The sequence below is a fragment of the Sarcophilus harrisii genome, chromosome 3, assembly GCF_902635505.1.
Source record: "Sarcophilus harrisii chromosome 3, mSarHar1.11, whole genome shotgun sequence".
Taxonomy (NCBI): Eukaryota; Metazoa; Chordata; class Mammalia; order Dasyuromorphia; family Dasyuridae; genus Sarcophilus; species Sarcophilus harrisii.
In genome coordinates this window covers 245366114-245384686 of record NC_045428.1, presented here as the reverse complement: position 1 = coordinate 245384686, position 18573 = coordinate 245366114, and the positions used below count along the sequence as shown (strand labels likewise).

The following is an 18573-nucleotide window of genomic DNA, read 5'->3' as shown; positions in this document are numbered from 1 at the left end:
TTCCTGTACTGCTAATCAGTTTTCTCTTTCTACTCAAATAATCATATATTTCCCTATTTCTTTTCCTGTTGTATTCCTCTTCAAGGGAGGGACTATTTTTTTGTTGCATTTATTGTTGAGGCAGCAGATATCCCAACAATATTAGGGTCCCCTGATTAGTTTGGTGAAAGAATATGTACAATCAATTTGCTCCAAGTTAAGGGGCACTTTAATGTGATACCATTCGAAGCCAGGTAAAAGTTCCAAGGGAATCTAGTAAAGAGCCAAAAGTAAGAAGATATGCTGCTTGATAGTGGGCTAACTTTTGAGGGAATTTAGCAGTCAGAATCAAGAAGATAATTTTATTGGAAAGAGAAACAAAGATTAGGTTGATATACTAAAATTATGGCTTAGAGGTACAATTGAAGAGTGGTAGGGGTGAAATTGTTCCATCTATGTAGTCTATGACAAACCAACAGATTGTTCTCTGACAACCAGCATTGTTTGTGGCACTCCCAAGGCAAGGTAGCCTTAGGGTTTCTTAGGAATTGCTACATTCTCACACCTCATTATTTAGGACAGGAACTGAACCTGAGATTTAATAATATTAGGTAGTGTACATATAAAGTTTTACAAATATTACTCTATTTTATACTCAAAACAACTCTGAGAGGCAAGTGCTATTATTATGCCTATTTTGCTAGATTACGAAAATAAGGCTGATAGTTTAAGTGACTTGCCTTATTATTGTTGTTCTTCTTTAGTTTTCAATTGTCTTTGATGCTTCATGATATTATTTGTGGTTTCCTTGGCAAAGTCAATTCATTTTACAGATGAGTAAACTGAGACAAATAGGGTTTAGTGACTTACCCAGGGTCACACACATAATATCAGTGTTTGGGGTCACATTTGAACTCAGATCTTTCTGACTCCAGGCCTGTCACTTTATATATTGCCCTCACTACAATTATACAACCAACAGTCAAAATTCAGGTCTTCCTAACTCTAGGTTCAACATTCTCTTGACTATATTTTGTTGCTAAATGGAATGTCTAGCTAAAGAAATTCTCTCAGTGCAGATCAATAGCTTTTCTGAAATTTATAGTCTTAGTTCCTAAAAGGTTAAAGCTAAGGTATGTGTATATAAGTAAACATAATCATAGTTTTAGATCTCAAGTGCTTTCCACTTCAATCCCTCATTTTACAGCTGAATAAACTGAGACCCAGAGAAGTTAAAAGGCTTGCCCAGAAATACACAGGTAGCGTCAGACAGACCTATTTGAATCTAGGTACTCTGATTCCAATCTTCTTTTTGATGTGACATTGAAAGGGTCGATTTTACCCAGGCATTTATTCTTGCTAAATTACTCTGCTGTGGAGTCAGTCCTTGAGGCCGCTGAGCTTGGAGACCCAAAGACATACTTGGAATTATTTACCCAGAAATCAATTATGCAATGTCCAGGGCCAGTGAGCGTAGCTAGCTCTGCTTAAAAGGGCCCTGCTTCTCTTTCACAGCACTCTGGAGGCATAACTGAAATGGCAAACAGAACTAATTCTACTGACTCCAACTCCTACTATGGCTATGAATACTATATGGACTATGTGGACCTTCCTCAAGTAGATGAAAGAAAGTTGAAGGCTAACAAACGTAAGTATTGAGCATTCAATTAAACTGTTAAGGAAATATTAAAACCCAGAGGTTGAGAGAACCTTGCATTTTTTGTGATTGAATATGTACTATATAATGCCAGTATAATGTCATCTATGAATTGATGTTGATATATTTTTTCGTAGAAGTTGACTGCAAACTTTTTTTGGTAATTTTATTAGTGTAGAAACTCCTCCTTATGCAGATCAGCAACTTTATGTGTGTGATTATATGTTATACTCCCCAATCCCGTTAGAATGTATCCTCCTTGAGTGTAGAAAACATGTTTTTTTCTTTCTTTGTATCCCCAAAATACATGGGAAGCACTTTATAAATGTTTGCTGACTGGCTTCTCGACTGTCTTATTATTTTAATTATCTTTCTGGGACACCAAGAGAATAAATGATTACCCATGGTCATACAGCCAGAATATGTCAGACACAGCAAGTATATATCAGAGACAGGACATGAATGAGGTCCTCTCAACTCCAAGACCAATTCTCTGCTACTATTCCATGCTTTCTCTCTTCAAACTTGTTAAAGAATATAATTTTAAAAACAAGCACTTTAGCAATGAGGATTTTTTAAAGTCCTGTTTCATAACAAGAGTTAAACTTAGTTTTGAACCATGAAGTAATTATGTATTACTTCAAATTGTATTTTTAGTATTTTCTAGCAAGCAAATGTTACATAATGTACATATTTTCCCCAAAATTACCTCAGATTATTCAATCATAACAACTGGATTAAAAACAGACTCACATCTAGTTTTGTTTAGCATCCATTTTGTCAGTCTTATTCTCAGTTCCCTACTTGTGGATCTTCATCTCTTTTGTAAGGTGCTTCCTGTTAGTTTTGCACTATAGACTAAGCCAGCATGTCAAACAATGAATAGAGGTAGTGGGCACAGAATATTGGGCAACAATTTCAGAAACCTGAGAATAAACTATGCACATAAGGAAACTTGGTCACCTTGGATACTATATATTCAGCGTAATCATCCTGTCTCTGTCAGAATATAAATGTAGTCACTGAAAGGAAATGACCTTGTGTTCTTCTTGTATAAAGGGATGGTATACTTTAGTCTAAAACTGTAATATCCTTGACTGGTATATTTTCATTAAAAATGTGGCAGACTGATGGAACATTGATGATTGCCATCAAGGCCGTTTTATTTAAAGGAGAGTTTAAATAAGCTTTCAGTTTAATTTACTATTTCCAGAGCTTAGTATGTATTTTTTAGTATTATCAGTCAGTCAGGATATGCTGAACGTATACTATATATGCCTACCTCTATGATAGATGCTAATCACTCTCTTCTGTATCTTCTTCTTGGCAAATACAATAATCACACTATCACCATCTTGAGAAATGGCATCTTATCTAAAATTAAAAGTATAATATTGGCTGTGAAGGGCAAAGGGTATATATAAAGATCTCTACATGTTGTCAAAAGCACAAAGTTTTAATGAGAGGATACCATTAATCTATTAGGAGAACTTACAGTAATCATAACATCCTTTTCTTGATCTAACTTATCGATCATCTTACTCAGAGTTGGTATAATAGAAACAGCACTGACTTGGGAATCAGGAAACCACGGTTCTAGTCACTATTGTCAGATTTTGTGACCTTGGATACAACTCTTTCTGAGTTTCGATTTCCTAATTTGGAAAAATAGGGGAAAATAGCCCTTCCAACTCTGAAATTCTGTGATTACAGAAATATAATGATAGTTTATGATATATCTGTTCAATTTGTAGTAGGAAATAATTTAGAAGTTAGCAAAATCCTTTTTTGATCAATTTGAGTTAATTAACTGAGATTCTTAGCTTAACATTACCCAATTAAAAAAAAAGCCCACCACATTATGTGACTATTATCTATATTCTAGTTTTCTAATGTGAGATTTGGAAGACCATCCTGTCCTACTTGAATGTGACAGGGCTATAACTGTATAGTTCAGTGAGCAATTTATGGGATCCAGCAAGGAAACCTTTGATTACCTTCATACATTTCCCACTAAAAGTTTTCAATCAAAGGCTATATAAAGTTCCATTAATAGTAAGGGATTTTATGAATGAAATGTCAACTCAGAAAGAGATAAGATGTTGAGGCTTCACAGATGAAAATTAATTATTGATGCTATGATGCTTTGATACATGAAAAGACTCTGAGAATTTGCCCCATTAAATTATGACTATCGCCTAGAATAATCTTTCAGATTCCTAAGTAATCAATGTTTCATCCAGAATATATTTCTTCTTCACTAAATTCATTAAATTGTTTTTAATTTCCAAATGTATTTTTATTTCTCTTTTGGAAAACAAACCAGTCTTAACGGATTTTTATTGTATAAAAGATTTCAGATTAACAGCATTCTGCTCTGATTGAGGAGCAGGAGATAAGAAAGGAACAGATAGTTATGTATAATCTAAAAGTAATTTCTTTTTAGCTTTGGAAGTCATCTATACTCTGAATCCAATCCAAAATCCTTTCATATTTGTTAGTATGCTGGGAACCATCAAGTCCCATAAAGGAAGGTGATCTTAAGTCTTCATCCATGAAATATCAAACCTAGTTACAGAAAGTTAAAAGTTGAACATAAACATAGATTAGGTTTCTATAGTGTACAGTGTAATTACCTATCAGAGAAATGTACTAAATATAACTTTTGCATTCAACTTACATGTTACCCATTGTTTTCATATTATGAACATAGAGATTAATGTTCCCCTAATGCTTTCTTCACAGCAACCTTGTGGGGCAGCAATGAAAATATTTTTTTTTACATTTTACAGAGGAAAAAACTTACTCTTAAGGGATTTTCCTAGTCACATAACATGCCAAGGTCTCACACTGCCTCTAGGGCCTTCTCTAGTCCTCCTGATCTATGTCTTGTCACTGGAGCCAATTGGCCCTGGGGAAGAAAATGAAGCTGCTGACTTTGTATATTCTTCCTCACTCAAAATTCAATTCACTTGCAAGTCACAGCACCATTATCCTGATGTCATAATTGTTTTCCAGAATGAAGGGCAAACAAGAACTAGTAGAACCAGGAGTCAAATTCAAGTTCTCTTTCCTACAAATTCAGCATTCCTTCCACAAAATCATATCAAGAATAATAATTTAGAGGATGACAAAAATTTTAAAGTCTATCATCCTAAATAATCTAGAGTAGGGTAGAGTGATCCCCAAATAGTTTCCACTTTTAGCTACTATCAGTCAGTACAAAATTACCCTATCAGTAGCTTTTTGTGGGTTTGCCTAAATAACTTGCCTGTATTTAGTCCTTTGTAAAATGTCCCCAAATAATGAAACACACATCGTGTGAATATTCTTTGTAAAGGAGTCATTGAATTTCAGGGTGGGAGTAGCCAAAGATAACATTCCTTTCTTTGGGAACTAGCTATTTAATGACTGGCTTCTCTACCCTGCTATAATAAGCAATGAGGATGTCATGGATAATAATGTAAGTCAAAATACAAAATTAGTTGCAATGGATATCATATTACACATTTCTATAAATTAGTTGGGAAAACGCCTTGAGGAAAAAAAAATACTATTTTCTAGGTACCTCACAATGGCTTACTCTTGCTAAATAGTCCAAAAAATCTGATAATAATAAACCACTAAATTAATGTTAGGACTGGCAGGATGAAGAAAATGGTTACTTTCTTTAACTAATGGAGAAGGACATCAAATGAGGAGAAAACTCCATATAGACTGATTTACTTAAGTAATTTCATATTCTTATCTTTTGATAACTTTAATAAAACTTCTTAAGATTTTTGTCAGTTTTGACTAGCTTCCACAATAAAACATATTCAAGAGGAGACTGCTACCTTAACATGTAAAATCTAAACTATATTGCTAAGAAATTGGTATTAATTGTTGTAGTCAGAGCAATATCTGCCAGAAGGACTAGCCTAGTTTTGCCTCAACTCAGAATGTCCCCTGGCTAAGCCACTGACACAAGTTTCTTGTGACTAAAGTATAAAAAAACCAGAAAACGAGGAGTCAGTATGGCTAACAGAGACAGGAAAGGCTCGACTTGTCCATCTTAGGCCCAACTGAATCAATGCAATAATCTTGCTGAATATGTTTTTACTACTTTGGCTAAGTAAGCTAATTTTGTTAATCCTTAATGGTTTACTAGCATTTCATTTAATTCCAATCTGAACCCCAACAATCAAACCAGAATGAATCGGAGCCATTCTAAGACAATTGGTAATATTTGGCAGTATTCCACTGGAATGACCTCATTAAAGTAGATAAAAGAAGGAAAATGAATCCTGCTTCTGGTGGAGATGGCCATTGCTCTGAGGGGAATAGAAATCTGAAGGAATTTAGCAGAGACAAATAAGACTATGTGTTGTATTTTTAAGAACATTTAAAAACCATGTCCTGATGATGATAAAGGCTATAAACTGTTGTTTGTTTAGCTTACTTAATTTTTATTTTGGGGAGATTATATTTTGCCTGCCAAACACTATAGTAGACTTGGGCTAGAGATGTGTAAGAGCTAGTTCCCATTGATTCAAGAAAGCCAATTGTAAAATTTTCTGAAACATTTATACCTCAGAAATTAGCAATCTACAAATCAGAGCTTGATTTTTTGTTTTGTTAATTGTTTAGACAAAGGGAAAAAATGGAGAAAATATTAATAACATGAAACTTAAAAGTGTGTCCTGCTTATCTTTTTTTTTCCTTTTTAGAAATCCAGTTATTAAAAATTTGCCAGTATTCCTTGGGCTTGGCCCCTCCCTAAAGAATGGAATTTGAAGATTGTTTTAAAACAATCTGAAGCTGAAGGAATTGCTTGGCAATCTTTAATTTGGTATCTGAGAAGCCATTGGGAATGATATAAAATTTGTTGTCACTCTACTGCAACAAACTAGGAGAGGGACTTAAAAAGGATAATTCTTGAACCTCCCCAGAAGCTCAGAGACCTTTCATTTAGTGGAGCGTAAAAGTCCTCTTTCCAAAGAAATTTACACATCTAGTGTCTAAAGCCATATTTTAACTCAAGTCTTCTTGAATCCAGGCCAGATATGTATCCATTGTGCTACCAGCTGCCAGAACTAGAAGTCACTCTTGAGTAGGGAGATAAAGGACGATTTCAAAATAGAGACTTTTAAGAAATCTAAATATTGTAGGATGAATAGGAATTCTGCACAGAATAATGGAAGATGAAGTTATTACTGGTGTGGAAAATGGCATGAGTAAAGAAAGGTCAAGAAGCAAGAGAATGTGAAGCAAGCTCAGCAGATGACAAATCCTTCCATCTTGCTATGGTATATGTTGGAACGGTGACAAAGCTAGGAATATAAATTGGGGTCAGCAGAACAAGTTTGTTGTGTTACTGGCAGACTTAATCTCTACCCAAGTTATTATAATTAATGCCCCTAAAGTTATTAAACAATCCATAGTTTTGACCTAGCAATACCACTTCTTTGTCTATACTACAAAGAGCAAAAAAAGAGAAAAAGCATCCATATACACAAAAATATTTATATCAGTTCTGCTTATGTCAAAGAATTGGAAATTTAGGGGATTACTTATCAATTGGGAAATAGCTGAACAATTTATGATATATGATTGCAATGGAGAAATGATAAAGAGGAAAATTTCAGAGAAATCTAGGAAGATTTGTATGAACTGATGTAGATGAAGTGAGGAGAACCAAGATAAAAAATTATAACAACAACAATGTTGTAAAGACAAATAACTTTTTTCCCTTGAAGCAATTGGGATTAAGTGACTTGCCCAGGGTCACTAGCTAAGAAGTATTAAGTGTGTGAGGTCAGATTTGAATTTAGATCCTCCTGACTTTAGGGTTGATGCTCTATGCACTGTGCCATTTATCTGCCCCAAGACAAATAATTTTTAAAGGAATTCTGACTGATGCAATGGCAAACCATGATTCTAAAGGATTCAATGCTACATTCTCCCCCCTATCCCTGAGATGGACAATGGAAGTATTCATTTTCCTTCACTTATATGCCAATACTTGTGTGTAGCAGGAATTTTACTTTTCTTCCTTTCTCAGTCAAGGGTGGGGGAATTCAAAAGCTTGAGAACACAAATTTTCATTGATTGGAAAAATTAATTTTAAAAATTATTGTAAAAATTATTATACTTAGTATGTCTGCATCAACAAAATCAGTTAATATTATGTCCCATGCTATCTGAACTCTTAGCTCCAGTGTATTTCATGGATATATTATGGTAGCCATGGATTAAAACAATTGTGAATGCTTTAGCCTGAAGACAAAAAAAAAAAATGAGCTATCATAATTAGATCTAATAAGTAGACTGTCATTTTGGACAGCTTGATGAAAATTTGGCAGGTCAAGCCACAGTGCTTCAAATACTATAGATGAAATAGAGGGAAAACATGCCAAATTTCATTTCTATGAAGGCAAGGAGGATTTCCAGCATGTCATGATTATGTCACACATAGAAACTTGCTGGGTTTATTGGGTAAATGGAAAAGCTTAAGCATTTTTATCTTCCTATTCTTTTTATTTGGAACAATATTTGTCACTTGGAAGATTGTTTAGCATTTTTCCCCAAAGGTCTTTTGTTTGTTGGATGTGCAATAAGGTGGATGAGTCTAAAATTCTATAGACTTGAGGACTTGAGCAGCAGCCATTACTGGGGAGATGGCATCCTCCACCCTGGTGAGAACATAATTAATTGAAGTGGAGAGAAGAAGCAGCACAAGAATAATAAGAAAAGAGAGAAAGGAGAGCTGAAGTGCAGCAGAGAAAAGATAGATCAAAGTGGGATGTCAGATCTTTGTAAGCATCTCAAAATGAAGAACTCAGACTTTTGAAACTTAGCTCAGTCCTGAAAGCCACAATTAAAATTCTAGGGATCTAGAAAGAACAGAAGTTGGGACACTGGGTCTGAAATTAGGAAGACTTCAATTCAAATACAGCCTTGGATATTTACTATCTGTGTGACATCTGGGCAAATCATTTAACCTGTCGATTTGGTTTCCTTAGCTGTAAACTGGGGAATAATAATAGTACCTGCCTCCCAGAGTTGTTGTTGGATGGAATGATAAATTGGGATGGGATAATAATCATAAAGCACAGTGCCTGATACATATTAAGAGGTATATAAATGTTAGTCATTGTCATTAGCCATTTCAACCTGGCTCTGTATTATGCAAATATTATTAAGGATGCAGTCTCTCCCACTGCTGGTGCTGCTCAGCTTATGTAGTTATGATTTCTTTTTTCAGTCTGTTTTTTTTTTTTTTTTTTTTTTTTGCTGACTGTGCATATTTTTCTTTTCTTCTTCTTCTTTTTCTTTTTAACTCTTGGTGTAATCAGGGCTTGCTATAGCAAGTTAGAACTCACTCCAGAAAACTGATTGTTAAATTTTGAGTGTGAACCATTCTGGAGAGCACTTTGGAACTATGCCCAAAGGGCTATCAAACTGTTATCCCTTTAATCTAGCAGTGTCTCTCTGGACTTGTATCCTAAAAAAACATGAGGAAAGGAAAGGGACCTTCATAGGCAAAAATGTTTGTGGCAGGTCTCTTTGTAATGGCAAGAAACTGGAAACTGATTGGATGCCTATCAATTGGAGAATGGCTGAATAAATTGTGGTATATGAATATCATGGAATATTATTGTTCTGTAAGAAACAACCGCAGGATGATTTCAGAGAGGCCTGGAGAGACTTACATGAACTGATGTTGAGTGAAATGAGCAGAACACATTGGATTGCTTGCCATCTAAGGGAAGGGGAGTGGGGGGAAGGAAAAGAAAAAAAATTGGAACACAAGGTTTTACAAAGGTGAATGTTGAAAATTGTCTTGGCATATGTTTTTTTATTAAAGCTTTTTATTTACAAAACATATGCATAGGTAATTTTTGAACACTGACCCTTGCAAAGCTTTCTGTTCCAAATAATCCCCTCCATCCCCCCCATCCCCTGCCCTAGATGGCAGATAGTCCAATATGTGTTAAATATGTTAAAATATATGTTAAATCCAATATATGTATGTATATTTATACAGTTATCTTGCTACACAGGAAAAATCGGATCTAGGAAGAAAAAAAACCCTGAGAAAACAAAATGCAAGCAAACATCAACAGAAAGCATGAAAATGCTCTGTTGTGCTCCACACTCAATTCCCACAGGCCTCTCTCTAGGTTTATATGGCTTTTTTCACCACTGAACAAGTAGAACTGGTTTGAATCCTCTCATTGTTGAAGAGAGCCACGTCCATCAAAATTGATCATCATATAGTCTTATTGCCTTGCATAATGATCTCCTGGTTCTGCTCATTTCACTCAACATCAGTTCATGTAAGTTTCTTCAGGCCTTTCTGAAATCATCCTGCTGGTCATTTCTTACAGAACAATAATATTCCATAATACTTTACATATCATAATTTATTCAGCCATTCTCCAAATGATGGGCATCCACTCAGTTTCTAGTTTCTAACCATTACAAAAAGGGCTGCCACAAACATTTTTGCACATATGGATCCCTTTCCCTCCTTTAAGATTTCTTTGGGATAAAAGCCCAGTAGAAACACTGATGGGTCAAAGGGTACGGACAGTTTGACAACTTTTGAAGTATAGTTCCAAATTGCTCTCCAAATGTTTGGATCCATTCACAGCTTCAACAACAAAGTATTACTGTCCTAGTTTTCCCAGATCCCCTCCAATGTTTGTCATGATCTTTTCTTGTCATCTTAGCCAATTTGACAGATATGTAGTGGTGTCTCAGAGTTGTCTTAATTTGCATTTTCTTTCTTCTGTTCTTGGAGTACTTTGTTGAGACCTGTCCTTTGCATTTATCTCACTTTATTTTCTTTTATTTTTCCTCTTACCAGTTTGTGTCATAATTAAATTTTGTATCCTTATCACCTATTGCAGTGTTTTTCATGTAGTAAAAGCTTAACAAATTATATTATAATTACATTATAGTCCTTTTACAACCTTTTAACTATAGTATAGTTTATTCTAGTGATAATACACTATTAGTCACTTGTTCTTCCTTTTCAATCCCCTTCTTTCAATATTGGATTACTTCTCAGGTCTTATCCCTGATTGCTGAATATCACTAGAGAAAGTCAGTCATACAAACAAGCCAATTAGGTCCATCACACATTTATGTTAGCAAATCTCACTGCTGCATATCCATTTATTTACCTGATCAATTTTCTTCTTAAAAAATAAAAATAGCTTAAATTGAAGTACATGGTCTATTCCAGTGCCCCACAATATATTACCATATGATGGGACCCAATCTAATGAACTCTTGATGTCTATATCTCTAATCAATATTAGACACTCTCAGAAATAGATTATCACTATCTAGTTTAAATTCCTTGAGGGTCTTAGGACCCTTTTGAGAGGGAAATACATTTCTCTTTATCACCCTGGCTCTTGAGCACTTACCCAATATTTTTTCTATGTAAACAGTCACTTATAATAATGACATTTTTAGATTTTAAACATAACCATTTACTAACAATAAGGCTAAATAAATACTATAATAGTATTAACATATTAGAACAAATATAGAAATGAAAAAAATAATTCATAATACACATATAAATCCAGATTACACTCTTCTATCAATGTACTTAATAGCTTTAAAAAAAGATTCACCGCACACTTTTAGGAACCTGTGAGGGAAAACAATCAAAGAAAAAAAAAAAACAGCCCACAACTCTAGCCTGTAGGTTTCAATGTAATTGGTCCATTCAGGAACATCTGCAGTACAAGAAATTGCTTCTCTGGTCATTTCTTGACTATTGATCCTCACTGTTCATTTTTTCATCTGGGGAAAATCTCATTTCTTGAACACAGAATAATAAGCTTTTTTACTCTTAAACCATTATTCTTTTTTTTTAATTAAAGCTTTTTATTTTCAAAACATATGTATAGTTTTCAACATTCATACTTGTAAAACTTTGTGTTCCAAATTTTTTCTCTCTCCCTTTCCCTCCCCTCCCCTAGACAGCAAGTAATCCAATATATATTAAACATGTGGAATTCTTCTATACATATTTCCACATTTATCATGCTGCACAAGAAAAATCAAATCAAAAAGGAAAAAAAAGAGAAAGAAAACAAAAAGCAAGCAAATAACAACAACAAAAAAAGATGAAAATATTATGTTGTGGTCCACATTCAGGCCCCATAGTTCTCTTTCTGATGCAAATGGCTCTCTCCATCACAAGTCCACTGGAATTGGCTCAAATCACCTTTTTGTTGAAAAGAGTCAAGTTCTTTAAATTTGATCATTACATAATCTTGTTGCTGTGTGCAATATTCTCTTGGTTCTACTCACTTTATTCATATATCTTTTCAAGCCTTTTTGCCTTTCTGACCTCATCCTGCTGATTATTTCTTATAGAACAATAATATTCCATAACATTCATATACCACAATTTATTCAGCCATTCTCCAACTGATGGGCATCCACTCAGATTCCAGTTCCTTGCCACTACACAAAGGGCTGCTACAAACATTTTTGCACATGTGGGTCCTTTTCCCTCCTTTGTGATTTCTATGGGATACTGATCCTGTAGAGACACTGCTGGATCAAAGGATATGCACAGTTTGATTGCCCTTTGGGCATAATTCCATATTGTGCTCCAGAATGGTTGAACTAGAACACAATTCCACTAACAATGTCTTAGTGTCCCAGTTTTCCCATATTTCCTTCACTATTCATCATTATCTTATCCTGTCATTTTAGCCAATCTGAGAAGTGTATAGAGGTACTTCAGAGTTGTTTTAATAGTAAATAGTGTTGAGAGCATTTTTCCATATGACTAAAATGGTTTTAATTTCTTTATCTGAAAATTGTCTTAAACCATTATTTAAAAAAAAAAAAAAGCATTTAGAAAGCATTAGCTCTTAATGTGAATAGCAGTTCTCTTTAAGCTAAGGAAAGACACAGCTCACCACACTGGCTTTCTCTGGGGTATTCAGTATACTCCAGGGAACTATTCATTCACCTGGATGCTGCACTGTCCAATTAGAATGGAGTTCATGGCAGTAATGGTTCAGATCTCAGTGTTCAGGATACCAGAACAGTTGCAAAAACTTTTCTTCTTTCAAACCAGAGGTGACAATAGAGAACAATCCCTTATAAAAAGCTTCATCTTCCTCTAACTCTTAGTAGGCAAAAGCCACCACTACAATGGTTTTTATTATTATTATTATTATTAAATTAATTTTTTTCCTTGCAACTCAACCAGTGTAGTCATTTATCTTCCCAGCCAATTGGACATTGCTCAGCTGAAGCCCTCTCTTAGCTGACTGCTTCCAAGACAGCTTCAAGGCAGCACCTAAATATTCAGCTTTTTTTTTTTAGGTTCCTCTTCCTCCTCTGCTTATCTTGTGGGATGCCTCTTGACTCTCAGTGACTCAACCTTTTTACTTTAAAAGTCTAAACTTTCTCCTATCAAAGTGACAACTCTTTTAAAACAATGTCTCAGCTCTTAAAATTCTAACAAGGTAGTATATTTCTTTGGTGCCCTTGCTTCACACATTTGTCTACTTTTAAAAAGAAAAAAAATATTATTACTCTACTATTTATGACATTAAATTGTTTCCATACCAGTGAAACATTGCTGTATCTTGTTGACAAAGAGATCCCACTTGGTAGAGAACTGGAAATTGGTAGAGACAAAGGGGAAATATCTGAGCAAGTTGTGGTATATGAATCAAATAGGATACTATTGTGCTGAAAGAAATGACAAACAGGATGATTTCAGAAAAACCTGGAAAGACTTACATGAACTGATACATAATAACATGATCAGAACCAGGAGAACTTTGTACACGGTAATTGTAACATTGTATGATGATCATACAATGACAGGTCTTCTCAGCAATACCATGATTCAACACAATTTTAAAAGAATCATGATGGAAATTGCTACCCACTTCCAGAGAAAGAACTATGGTGTCTGAATGCAAATCAATACATGCTATTTTCACTTTTAAAATTTTTTCATTTTTTTCCCTTTTGTTCTGTTTCTTCTTTCACAAGATGACTAATCTATACATATGTTTTATGTGATTACACATATGTAACATATCAAATTGCTTTCCATCGTGGGAAGTTTTGAGTGAGGGAAGAGAGAAATTTGGAATTCAAAATTCTATTTAAAATTAATGTTAAAAATTATTTTTACACGAAATTAGAAAAACAGAATGCTAGTGAAAATGAAAGAGAAAGGGGGGAGGGTGGAGAGAGAGAGAAAAAAAAAGAGAGAGAGATGCCAGTCTCCAAATCTATACTGAGACCATTTTCTCTCCAAACCTCATCTGAATCTGTTTCTTCATAAGCTTATTTTGCCAATGTACATTAAAACAAAATGTTTTTTCCACTCATACTAGGCATTAGAATATTCTTCAATAATATTGATATCCCACATCATTTGATAATCAATATAAATCTCTTCCTTTACACAATATATTTTTTTTATTTTCATAATTTACCATTCCTTATAAAAAGGATCGTAAGAAGAAATAATATACTTTACTAGGGCATGGAAAACCCCCCAGCAAAACTGATTATTAAAACATCAAAAATCTTTGACATTACACATAATAGTTCATACCATCGAACCCTAGCTCTACAAAGTAATGTATGTGGAGATATCTTATTTTGTTTGGAGCCAATCTTTCTTGTTCTCTGTAATTTTGTAACCTTTATTTTGTTCCATTTACACTTCTTTAGTCATTAAGTATTTTGTTTCTTGGATCTGTTTACTTCCCTTTACATCAGTTCATGTAAGTTTTTCCATGCTTTTATGTATTCATGTTTGTCATATCTTACAATTTGTTTAGCTATTGCCCAGTTGAAAGGCATTTACTTTGTTTTTAGTTTTTTGCCCCATTAAAAAAAACGCTACTATAAATATTTTGGAGCCATTTTTTTGTCAGTGATCTTTTTGAGATGACAAGCAGTGCAATCTCTGGGTCAAAAAAGGGTTTAGACATTGTAGTCAAACATTTGACTATAAACATTTAGTTTATTTGCATAATTTTTGTGCTACCACTCACAGCCCTATCAACATGCACTAGTCTTCCCACAGTCCCATCAACATTAATCATTCATTTCTTTCATCATCTTTACCCATATGTTGGATATCAGTGAAACTTCAGGATTGTTTTGTTGTTGCTGTTTTTTTGTTTGTTTGTTTGTTTTGTTTTTAGCATTTCTCTTATTATTAGTGATCTGGTACATTTTTTCAAATGATTGTTTATAGTTTACAAATTCTTTTAAGAAGCTTGTTTATTTTTTTTAACTATTTCCCCTTAGAAAATCACTTTTTGGTCATGTATTTGTACTATCTATCTTGTATATTAACTTCTTATTCAGCGATATTTAGTAAAAAACTAGCCTAATGTGTAAGGTGGGGCCTTGGAATGTGATTCCCACTACACCATTTCTTTACCAGGTGATTCATTGAAAAAAAAAATAGAAGGCATCTTTCTAAGATCCATGTTTTCCTTGATTCTATTCCTTAAATTAGTTTGAGAACCATCCCTTATTCTCTCCTCCTTTGCTCTAGTCTTAAAGAATGAGGTAGTCCTTTTCCTTGCCGATACCATTCCCTTTACTTATGTTCTTGATCCCACCTCCTCTCATTTCCTCCAGCAGTTTGCTTCTTTAATCAAACTTTCTCTTTACCTAATTTTTAATCTCTCTTTATCTATTGACTCTTCTCCTGCAACTTTTGACCATGCCCATGACCAGATCCAGGTCTTCTGTGTTCTAGCCAGACTAGTCTACTTGCTACTCTCCATAGAAAACATTCCATCTCCTAGCCTCTGCACAAATTATCTTCCAAGCCTGGATTGCTTATCTCTTATAAAATCTGTCTCTTAGAATCTGTCACTGCCTTCAAATCTCTCCTCAAATGCTAACTTTTGAGTCTCCAATTTCTCCAGTTTGTGTTGCCTATCCAAATTACTGGGTTCTTATTTGTACATATCTGTGAACATGTCATATTAGTAGACTATAAAATACATGAGGGCAGGAACTTTCATTTTTGCATTTGTAACCCAATGCCTAGCATAATCCCGGCACATATTATGTACTTAATAAGTGCTTGTTGACTTGCATTTAATGTCAATTGAGGTCAAATTTGAATATATTCCACGATTCTCCTTTTTTATGGGGGCAGGGACATTTGATCCACAAATGAAGAAAGATATCATAGTATAGTAAAAAGAACAGACTAAGTGTCGGAAATGATTTCTAATCCCAGTACTATCCACTTATGTGAATTGGGGAAGTCAAAACTTCTTGGGATCTGATCTTTTTTCATATATAAAATAATGGAAGGGGTGCATTAAATTGCATTGAAGTTCTTTTTCAATCCTATAATAGCTATGATCTGCCAAACAGTTCTGAGAAAAAGTTTTTTTTTTTTTTTCCCCTTGGGACTCCTCTGCTTTTTAAATCTTTTTATTGCTTCTTTGTGTGTGTGTGTGTGTGTGAATGTGTGTATATATTCCTTCCCTTCCCCTACTTGGTGAACCATCCCTTGTAATAAAGATTTTAAAAGGAATACAATCACAAAATTTCGAGAGTTGGCAACCATCTGATCCAAGTAATTCACAAAAGTAATCTCCATTATAAATATCAGACAAGTGATCATCCAGCTTGTGCTTGAAGACTGAAATGTGAGGAGAGGGAATAGAGAGGCAACTTATCGCTTCTCACAGCAATCCACCTTATTTAATTTGTCATGAAGTTTTTCTTGACTTCAACTGTATATTTATTTACTTCTGCAATTTTTACCCATAGTTTCTGGGTTTACCCCTAAATCTCTCCTCCAACATGATAGTTTTAGATACCTGAATATGATCCCAAAATCTTCTCTTCTTCAGTGAAGTTTCTTTAAAGGGAAGCATCTCAGCAAAAGTAATTTAACCTGACTCAGAAAAGTTATATCTCAAGCAACACCTTCTATAGCAAAGGTTCTTAAAGTGTGCATTGTGACCTCATCTGGAGTTGTATAATTAAAAACGTGGGTCATGAAATTATGATTTATTATCAGTCCATCAGACATTATATGCCAGGAGTCACATAAACACTTCTTGAGTGAAAATGGATCATGGGTAAAAAAGTTTAAGAAGCCTTGTTCTATAGGGAACCTTTCCCGATTTTCCACCCCAGTAGTACCTTCCTTCCCAAAGCTGTGTTACTACTATTCTATAACCATTTGACATATCTACCTATATGTGTGCTATCTCCAGTTGGGTTGCCAACTTGAGGTAAAGACCAACAATTTTTATATTTTATCGTTGTTAGTCATTTTTGTCTGACTCTTTGTGACCCCTTTTGCAATTTTCTTGACAAAGACACTGGAGTGGTTTGTTGTATTCTTTTCTAGTTCATTTAAAGTTTCACATCCAGTCTCTCATCTCTGCAATGAGGTGTTTTTGCTCACTTTTTTAGGTCCTAGCTCAGCCATTACAATTATGTAGCAGTTTCCTTTACTTTTACATTATTTGTTCATTTCACCATAAGTTCATGTATTCCTACATTTTTATCAATTCATGTTTCTTTCTTATTTTTTTCAAACCGTATTTTTTTGTTGTTGTTGGCAAAACTTTTCTCTCTCACAGAGCATCATTTTGGCTATCTTTGGTTCAATTCCATTCCCTTTTGGACAGCATCAATTTAACACTGAAATGCCCTTTCTTCCTGCCAACAGATTCAATCGTCATTGCTTTTTGGGTTAGTCTTGCAGCTTTTGTGGTACTTCTCTTCCTAATTTTGCTCTACATGTCCTGGTCTGGCTCAGTTCCAACAAGGTAAGTCTGCCATGGTAAGCAAGCTTAGGTATATAAATTAACACCAGTAAAGTCACAGTCATTCTATGTGGTAGTTGTCACACTGGTGAGGATGAAGTTAACTTGGGCATCAGTAATGTTTTTCAAAAATCTATTGTGCACACAACACTTCTAATAAATACTTTATCAGAAATGGGGGCATTCAGTAAGCTAAGCTAGAGTCAGAAATTCAAGAGCTAAAAATTCTAAAATCTGATTCCTTGTGTTTGGACACTTAGCCCCTTCACATCCACTTTGAATCCCCAAAGCCTACTTCAAAAGAAATTTTCAGTATGCTAGAATTCTGAAGCTCAGAGGTGACTGGGAAGTGGAGCAGAAAGCCAAGGAATGGCACTTAGTAAGTCATTATTATCCTTAAGTTTTGGGGGGTTTGTCCCTTATGTTTTTCTTTCCCTCAGTTCCCCTTTCCTTATTTATAGTGGAGAATTAAATATGAAAAACTGTCCTAATGATGATGTACTGCCTAGCCAATACCAATATCCTATTCTAACCTATCCACAGGGGTTCCCGTTCACACTGTAAGTGCCCATGGAATTACATCTTCAACTTGCTCTTCTTTGTCCAAAAGGCCAGAGGCTTTCAAAACAGCCTCACCAGCACCTCACAGCCTCAAGGCCAAATCAAAGAACTAGAAGATGGAAGCTCTAGCTATGAGCAGCCACAGGGAAATAACTGCATCCCGGATTCTGTTCTAATCATTGTCCCTCAAAATACTTCTCCTGTACAAGAAAATGAACATTATAGAGGCTTGGTGGTCTGAGCTGATAGTAAAATTGCCCTCTTTTTAAAAACAAGCATGATATTCTCCTCAATCTAGACTGAAGACTAAAGGGTGGTAGAAAAGTAATAACTCCATGGTATCAGCAAAAAGAATAGTATGAATCAACCAAACTAATCATACTTGTGGTGGCTTAAAAAAACCAAAACTAAAACCAAAAAAAATTTTAAAAGCTCATTTAGGTACAACAATAGATTTAGCCAGGTCAAGACTGATCATGAGGAAAATTAGAACATGCTATTACCAAACCATTCTCCAATTGATAAATGGTCAAAGGATATGAACAGACAATTTTCAGATGA

General features: G+C 34.6%; 1 protein-coding gene across 1 annotated transcript; it reads left to right on the top strand.

Annotated features, from left to right (window-relative positions):
* Positions 1-1430: 1430 nt before the first annotated feature.
* Positions 1431-18348, top strand: MRAP (melanocortin 2 receptor accessory protein). Its single transcript, XM_012544403.2, has 3 exons — positions 1431-1627; positions 17355-17454; positions 17995-18348. Exons 1-3 carry the CDS (start codon positions 1516-1518, stop codon positions 18251-18253), a joined length of 471 nt encoding a protein of 156 aa, XP_012399857.1. The 5' UTR covers positions 1431-1515; the 3' UTR covers positions 18254-18348.
* The last annotated feature ends 225 nt before the right edge of the window (positions 18349-18573 follow it).